General features: G+C 37.6%; 1 protein-coding gene across 1 annotated transcript; it reads right to left on the reverse strand.

Annotated features, from left to right (window-relative positions):
* Window positions 1-5,673: 5,673 nt before the first annotated feature.
* Window positions 5,674-7,405, reverse strand: LOC112092917 (phospholipase A1-Igamma1, chloroplastic-like). Its single transcript, XM_024170225.1, has one exon. The coding sequence runs from the start codon at window positions 7,295-7,297 to the stop codon at window positions 5,723-5,725; it is 1,575 nt and encodes a 524-aa protein (XP_024025993.1). The 5' UTR covers window positions 7,298-7,405; the 3' UTR covers window positions 5,674-5,722.
* Between the last annotated feature and the right edge of the window lie 1,437 nt (window positions 7,406-8,842).

Genomic DNA, 8,842 nt, shown 5'->3' on the forward strand with positions numbered 1-8,842 from the left:
GTTTTGTCTCATGTGTGCCCACACACACGTCTTCGTGGATTGTAGGAATTGATGTGGAAGACATTGGTTTTCTAAACACAAAGATTGGAGCAAGGACTGTTCGTGGTCAAAGAACTCAAGTTATCATCCGAGTCGGCTTCCAGGTATTTTTCCTGATTGAGTTCTTGATCTTTATAAGTTAATGAGATTAATTTATTCGTGCATAAATTAATATAATCTATAGAGTATCTCAAAAGTTTTATGAAAATTTTTGTTATACACGATCCGCCTCTCTTCCCAGCGCACCACCGCGCTTCCGCATCCGGATTCGACCCGGAGACCAATAGAAACGACTTTCCTTGTAAGAACTAAGACTTAATAAAGAAAACAACCATGAGTAGGAACTCCCGAATTTACTATCCAGGAATAAAAAATCACAATTTTTACTAAACATGTTTTTAGAACTAGCAAATCATATTTACTTGATTCTTTTCCTTTATTTCGGTGGAAACGACTTTCCTTTTGTCTTTTACTCATGGCTCTTATAGTATTTAGCCAACCCTTTTATTTTATGGATTTTCAGATACGGTATCTGATGACTGCATTATCTCATAAGCTGTCTCCATGCCTTCATACTTCTTGTGAATTACCATGTGCAACCCTAGCTAACAGTTAGCTACTGTGTTTTCGTTAAGGACAAGAGGACAATCCTCCATTTGGGACAAACTTATATTTATCACATGAATGTAAGTTGTTTATGTTACTTTACCACTTCGCATAGTTTATCTCTAGTCAGTGTTTCAGTTTTGTATAGTGAGATTATAGGATTTGACATATTGCTAGAAATAAGTAGAATATTCATCTAATCAATTTCTGTGCATGAATATCAAAACATGTTAATTTAGGCACAATTAAATATGATGCATGATGCACATGAAAAATACATAAATCATGTTTTAATTTTAGGTGCCAACGATAATCTAATTTACCATAAATAAAGTGTACTTTTGGGTAGTCAAATTATTTACAAATTGAACCGAGACTCCTCTCAGTTAATAAATACAGTCAAAATATCTCATAATTTCAAATACCGTTATTTTGGTCAAAATATAACCAACAAACTTTGATTATATCTTCGTGAGTGTAAACCGCCGTTTCAGATTCCATAGACTTAACTCCAGATTGCTACCTTTGGGTAGTCAATTCGAAAATACATCCTGAAATCCTATCTTTAGGAAGCCAACCTTGTTATTGATCCGGCAAGAACACTCTCCTTCAGGAGGACGATTCAATGTCGCCGCAAAGCCCCTCTCCGAATCTCACGGTGTTGCGCTAACGGTGGAGATCAGTGGGTCGTATTGTCATACAACCCTCTCCCACTCATTATTTTGTAAATATGTATTTTATTTAGAAAAACATCTCATGGTTTGCAAATCAAAAAATAAACAATTTATTTTTCGTATATGTGAAATTTCAAAATTTAACTCTTAAATTCAATTTCACATGTAACATTATTTTACAAATCAATTTTGCAACTTAAATCAATTTAATCATATTAAATCGATTTTAGAGCATGGTTCTTATTTTATTTTATTTTTCCAAAATCTTTTTATAATAAATAAAATAAATAATAATAAATGCGTGTGTATGCATGGCATGTTATAAAATATATGAGTAGGCATAATACATCTATATGGCATGTTATATGCATGGTCATATAATATATAATTATCAACATAAAAATAAATATATACAATCGGCTATTGAGATGGATTCGACCGGGTCCCATGGAAAAAATAAATTACAACCAAACCAAATAAATAAATAATTAGAATAATTATTTTCTTCCGTTACATCAACGGGTCGTTGATTCTTGAATTCTTCGTTCTTCGGCTTCGTTCTTCATCTTCGGGTCGGATTTCACCTTTTTCGGGGCCCGAAACTCTTCTGGGTCTGTCGGCACGCATTACGAGGGTTTCAGAAACCCTCGGGCCCGTTTTGGGCCTATTGACTATGTCTGGGGCGCTAGCCGTACGCGTACGGGAAGGCCACGCGTCTGGACGCGCGCACGCGGACTGGCCGCGCCCGGGGCTGGGTGCGGACGCGCGTTTCTGGGCAGCTTCAAAGGGTTCAAACTTGATCTTCCAGGCCTCCTTTTGATTCAAAATCAAAACCCTAATTCTACCAAAATCCTAGAATTACAATAATTATAATCCCGAATTAAATTACAAATAATTTAATTTGAACGAATTTAATGCGATCCATGAAACCATATAATTAACGACTAAATCCATCATCCATGCATTCATCAACATGAATTAACAAGGACAAAGGGTGGCGGCAGCTGTGGACTTCGGTGGCGGCTGCGGATTTCGACGGTGGCGGCGGACTTTGAGATTTTGGGATTTTTTGGATGAAAAAACAAATAAAACTTATAATATTGTTGATTTTGAAGAGAATATAAGAGATTTTGAGAGTTTGGGGTTAGAAAACTGGAGAAAACCGGTGAGAGGCCGAGTGAGAGAGAGAGAGAGAAGCCGATCGGAGAAAATAGAGGAGGAGGCTCTGCTTGTGGACATATAACTTATAATTATTTGCAACGACACCTCATTATTTGTGCTGACAAATGTTGTGGGAGGAAAGTTCTAGAATTCTTATTTGCGACGACATCTGTAACGTCATCGCAAATAATATTTGGGTCCCACCCAATTTTCCCGCCTTGTGCCCGACGTATTGATTTATAACTTGTACAAATAGTTTTCAGCGTATTTAAATAAAGGTAAATGTATATATTATTTTTCTTTTAGATCTGGTGACAAAGGCTGTTTATTTTGCTGCGAGTCTTCAATCTGACGATATATATATATATATATATATATATAAACAACTATTTTAGTATGAAATTGGCTCTTCCAATATTACGGAATCCCCAATAACGATTACAATTTTCCAAATATACTAGTGATAACTCACAGAAATAGAGTTATTTAGCATACTTTTAGGCTTAATATTTGTTTATATTCTCCGGGTAAAATGCCTTTGTGTTAGTATTTTGAATAGCATTTATTAATCTTTTTCCGTGTGGCAGAAAGTTGTTATTTATGGGAAATCTTGCTATATTTTGAAGTTATTCCTCAATTCAACTCATTGCATTGACCCTGGGAACTTAGTGCATGATTTCCTCAGGAGGTGCTGACGTAGGCTTTCGGTGAGAAAAGCACGGAGGAAAACACAAATGCTGAAATGCCCCCAATGCCATAGCATTGCTGCAGCAAAGTCGCAGCAAAAGCAGGAGCAGCCAAAAATTAGCAAGCTGGCGCAGTTTGTCTTTTAGCGCTGGTAGTGGTCCAAGCACTAACGGGACAGCTGTAAGAGCACCAGGAGGGGGGATCATCCATCATGACTCTCATGCTTACACTTGTCACTAGGGCACCTCAACATGCCCGAGTATATAAAGGAAAAGAAGAGTATAGTACAAGAGGCCAGAAAGGAGGAGAAAAATCAGGGGAGGCGCACAGAATTCTTGTACGAGCTGGAAACGGAGACAGAAGAGAGTACAGGGGATTTTGGACGCTGGAGCTGGAGAAAAGAAGAGTACAGCACGGATATACAGGGGTTTTTGACCTCAAATTCTAGCTTAGCTGTTTTCTCATTCTCTCTGTATTTACTTTCCGAGACCTTATCTGGAAACGGAGACAGAAGAGAGTACAGGGGATTTTGGACGCTGGAGCTGGAGAAAAGAAGAGTACAGCACGGATATACAGGGGTTTTTGACCTCAAATTCTAGCTTAGCTGTTTTCTCATTCTCTCTGTATTTACTTTCCGAGACCTTATGGATCTGTTATTTGTTATTAATTCTGATTTTGTTGAACTAAACATGAGCTAAATTCCTTAGCTAGGATTATTGATGGAACCAAAGTTGCAATGAAGATCTATTTGCTATTTTGATTGATAATGTAATTTTCATCTGGTTTATTCAAGCATATTTATTGTTTACTTTCTATTAAGTGACAGGCCATCATTTAGTAAGAAAACACAAACTTAAGCTAATTCTGGAAAGGTTGGTTGAGTTAGATCTAGCTTGGATAATGTAAGAGATAGTATAGGAATATACTATTATCTTGTACAACCCATTAAAATTGATGTTAACGTCAGGTTTGTAAACTAAAACACATAGGAATATGTTGGTTTGGTTTAAGGAATTACAAGCATAAATCTGTCGGAAGATGATTATGTAGAATTTTAGGTTAGGTTGACGAACTTTGCTAAAGCAATCGTATAGCAAATCGTGGTCAGAGTTGCAACCGAGGGGAAATCAGTAATCCTAGCCTTCATCCATCATTAAATCACAGCTCTAAGCTCAGATCTTGTTGACTTTTACCTCTTGTCTGCATTTAAATTACAGTCTTTGGTCTTATACATTCTTTTCACTTAATTAATATCAATTTGGCATTCAAACTATTCTCAATCATATTGATAAAACTGGTTTTTGTAATAGAATTCCTCATTAACTCAGTCCCTGTGGAGACGATACTTTACTCATTACTATATTACTTGTTCGATTGCGTGCGCTTGCGTGGAGTCATTTTATGCATAGAGTTTTTGGCAAACAGTGACGTTTAGTTTGAAGGTTCAAAGAGTTTGAACTTAAATTCAAGTTTAAACCCGTGTTTATTTTACAAAAGGTAAAAAGTATTTAAATCCTTGATATGACATTTCATAACCCAAGATTCTAAAAAAATAAAAGATTTTTGAATCCAAGTCTCTCATAAATTCTCAAGATTTAGTGGCAGTTCGTCTCTTGACTTTTGGGCAAATGTTCATGTACAACTTCATTTTCGTTTTGTATTGCATTGTCACTTTTGTTATAAGGTTGGACACGTTAATGGAAGCTGTAGCAGTGGTGCCCTGTTTCTGCAATTAATGACGAAGCAAATCAGATGACTGATGGAAATCTAGTGATTGATCTATACTACAATGAAAATTAGAAACTGCGTAAATTCATTAATGGTAGGCAATGTATCACAGTCACATGTAAAGAGAAAATAAGAAAGCAAAAAGACCGCAAGGAAAATGAGTAGGAGAAACACAGGCACACACATTTTGTAAGTACTGATAGCTACAGGGATAATTATGCAGCCTGCCAGTGAAACACGCCGTGGATCGACTTTTGCCACAGAGGGCAAAACTATTGCAAAAAATGCCGGATTGCAATTAATAAAGTGACCATTTTAGCATTTAAGTTTCTTTTAGCAGGGAGTTTATATTGAACCTTTTGAGTTTAAATTTGATGTGAGATTTTGTGAAGTTTGAACCTCAATTTAAATACGTGTTCGTTTAGAACTACAAATGTTATAAACGAACTAGATCATTGTAGAAAATTGACCACGTCTTTGTGCAATCAGATGGAAAAGTTTTCTTCTGTTTTCAAATCACACACAAACACACACACATTCTGTTTTCAAATCACATACAAACACACACACACACACACACACACACACACACATGTATATATCAAAATTTTGCAAATTCTGTAAAATTGAAATTGTTGTTTTCTTCTCAGTTTTTTTTTACCGCGAATTAGTATTTGGTTATTTGATGATACATCATTTAACTGTTTTTTTTTGTTTTTTGTTTCATGATGCGTAAAGTTAATCCGGCAAATAAATGTGTAAAGGATTGGAGAGCGAATTATCAACGGATTTAAGTTCTTTTCTCAAATTATATATTTGTGTATGTTTCAAGCACTAAGTACAGGTTGAAATACATTGTTATCTGATTGCAAAGACACAGCAAGGGAATGGGCTTGTTGTGCCTCTCTAACAGGTGAAGGAATGTCCTCAATCTCTCTCTTGGGTTTAACCCATCTCCCATGAGCATTACAAACCAACCCCTTATGGGCTAATTGGTACCAACACTGTGGAATTCTAAGCTCATCCACCAACATATCACATGCCTTGTTCACTAAAGCAACATCCCTCCTTGCATTGTTCCTAAATGTGGCCCTTGTGCTTAAAAAACCATCCACAAGATGCAGGTAAGTCTCCAAGCTATGAAACCCAATCAAATTGAATCCGCGCTTCAAATAAGATGACGACCGGACGTCAAGTTTCAGCTCAGCCCCAACATGGGTGTAAATCCATTCCAATGTTCCCGTGATCTCATCGAACTTCTGCAAGCTCTCGTTTAAAACTAGCCCCGGCATTCGCGGGACCATGTCTTGCTTGACAACAACTCTCAATGTCCTCACACCCATTTGGTGAAGCTTGTCTCTGAAGGCGGTGTTCCCAACTCTTGGGGCGCCAAAGGAGATAACGCTGATGGGCAGCCCGGGAATCGCATGCGCAGCCTCATAAGCGTTGAGCAAAGCGAGCGCCCCACCGAGGCTATGGCCCGTGATTGTGAGGCTAACTTCTTCACCCTTTGCCCTATACATCTCCACAAGCCTCTTTACTTCCTTCATGACTTGTTCCGAGGCACTCGACTTGTTATATCTCGTAATCTCGCTTTTCGACGTGTAAATGCTCAAGAACCCATGTTCAACTTTGGCGTCGTGATTCCCAATTGGCTCCAACTCCCTTTGAAGATCCTCGTACCACTCTGACGGAGCCACAGTTCCCCGCCACGCCACGACAATGTCTCTCCGCCCGATTCTCCGCGTTTCCTCGTCGCCGCTCACTGCTACGTATCCCATCCAATTGGAGTGTTTGCTCCAGGAATCCACCAAATGGGATCTCTCCAGCCAGTTGGGAAAATCTATATGTGACATGGCGTAAATGTACTTGCTGACATTATAGCCGTTTTTTCCCAGACCCATTTTTTCGAACAGTTTGTGCGCATTGTACCTGCAACTCCCACAGTACTCCGAAAACGAATCGAAATCAAAAGCGTCGTAAGTCGCTTGCGCGAATTCACCGTACTTGACGATCTCTCGCCTTAGCCAAGGATGAAGCGGGTCGAGAAGATTCTCCCAGCCGTTGGATCCGTGGATTTCCCGCCATTTTTCGGCGATCACTTCCTTCGGAGAAGTCGTCGGAGTCGAATGTTTCTCTTCGACATCGTAAAAATTGGAGTTAGAAGTCGAGAAATAGTCGTGAAGATTTTGTTTCGAAGGAGTTTCGATGTGGAGGTGAAGGAGATTGGAGAGCGATTCGGCCAAGCGAGTCGCCGTGTTCGTTAATGGCGGTTTTTTTGTTTGTGGGCAGTGGCTGATGACGGCGGCTTCTTGGTGGGCAGCGCGTATTGAAAAACGACGTCGTTGGCTCGAAACGGCACCATTTGTCGTTGGAAAATGGTTGGTCATCATCGTAGACATGGCCGTGGTCAGTTGGTCTAAATTCCCCCACCAGATGACTGAAGAAATGCTTGAGAAAGGCTTTTTGGTGGGCAAAAGAAGACTCGGAGATTTTTGGGAAGAAGAAAGATGAATGTAGGGACTATATAGAGAGAGAGAGAGAGAGAGAAAGAGCAGAAGAAGCAAAGCGTGTGTTAATTATTGAAGACTGTTACGCGGGTTGGATTCTACTCTTTACTTTTATCATGTTTGACGCTAATAGTCTAATATTTTTGTACGGATTTGAATTTCAGGTCCTTTTTTTTTTCGGACCATGTCTTGCAGGTTGAATCTTAGTTACGTGTCAAATTTATTGTTTTTTTTTTTTTTTGGTGAGAGAATTTTATTAAACATATTCTTTTATGAATATAAAAGGGACCCATGATTTCGTATGTCTCGTTTATTTCATAGATTTGAGTTTTTAATTTTAGATTTTTACAGTAAAAAATTCTCATAAAATGTCACATCTAACTTTTTCTGCTACAGTAAAAAGTTCTCATAAAATGTCACATTTAACTTTAATTAATATCAATTTGGCATCCAAACTATTCTCAATCATATTGATAAAACTGACTTTTGTAATAGAATTCATCATTAACTCAGTCCCTGTGGAGACGATACTTTACTCATTACTATATTACTTGTTCGATTGCGTGCGCTTGCGTGGAGTCATTTTATGCATAGAGTTTTTGGCGAACAACTAGCTACTACAAGAAACCGAAGGATTACCTACACATTTTGTACCCACACATTGCAAATCATTCTTTTACCAACACATTGTTTTTTAAGTGTGTGGGTATTGGGTAATACAAGTGTTTGCAAGTGTGGGTGAAATTTCATGGACACAAAAATGTGTGGGTAATAAATAGCACCCAAAAATTTCATGGACAGAACAAAGTTTCACGTTTATCAATTCTGATGTGGCAAAATTATTCCACGAGGCATATTGTTTTACCTTCATATTTTTTATCCGCACACAAAAATGTGTGGGTGAAATTTTCTTTTACCTGGACCTTTTTAAAAAAATGTGTGGGTAATAAATATGTTTGAAAAAGAGTTTTAACTACTAATTGAGTACGAAATTGGCGGTTCCAATTGATTCCATTATTGGGGAATTCACGCTATAAATTTCCTCCGCATAATTAGATGTATGTTACAACTTAAACAAAAGCATAATTGACAATTACATTGAACAAGTACGTAAAATACAAGCTCCAAAACATTTAGATATGACCGAATCCTCACTTACGATTACAATTTTTGAAATATACTAGCTAGTAAAAAGGAAACAAAAGAAAATAAATTATTCATATAAAGATATATATGAAAGAAGATAGTACGCCAATTTGAATTACAACGCTTCATGCATCCTCCTGAACAACATCAAAACCCAAAAATGCAACCAAAAAAAAAAATTACGTAGCTGATAAAGTTTGGTTCATAAAAGCAAACAAGAATTCATAACAGCAAACGTTCAATACAAACTTACTTTACTTCTCATGGTCCGACTGTGTTTTCCTTTGCTTG

The sequence above is a fragment of the Morus notabilis genome, unplaced genomic scaffold, assembly GCF_000414095.1.
Source record: "Morus notabilis unplaced genomic scaffold, ASM41409v2 Scaffold437, whole genome shotgun sequence".
Taxonomy (NCBI): domain Eukaryota; kingdom Viridiplantae; phylum Streptophyta; class Magnoliopsida; order Rosales; family Moraceae; genus Morus; species Morus notabilis.

Excerpts from the sequence above, each read along its gene's own strand:
- LOC112092917 (XM_024170225.1), bottom strand. The coding sequence starts at position 7,297 with ATGTCTACGATGATGACCAACCATTTTCCAACGACAAATGGTGCCGTT.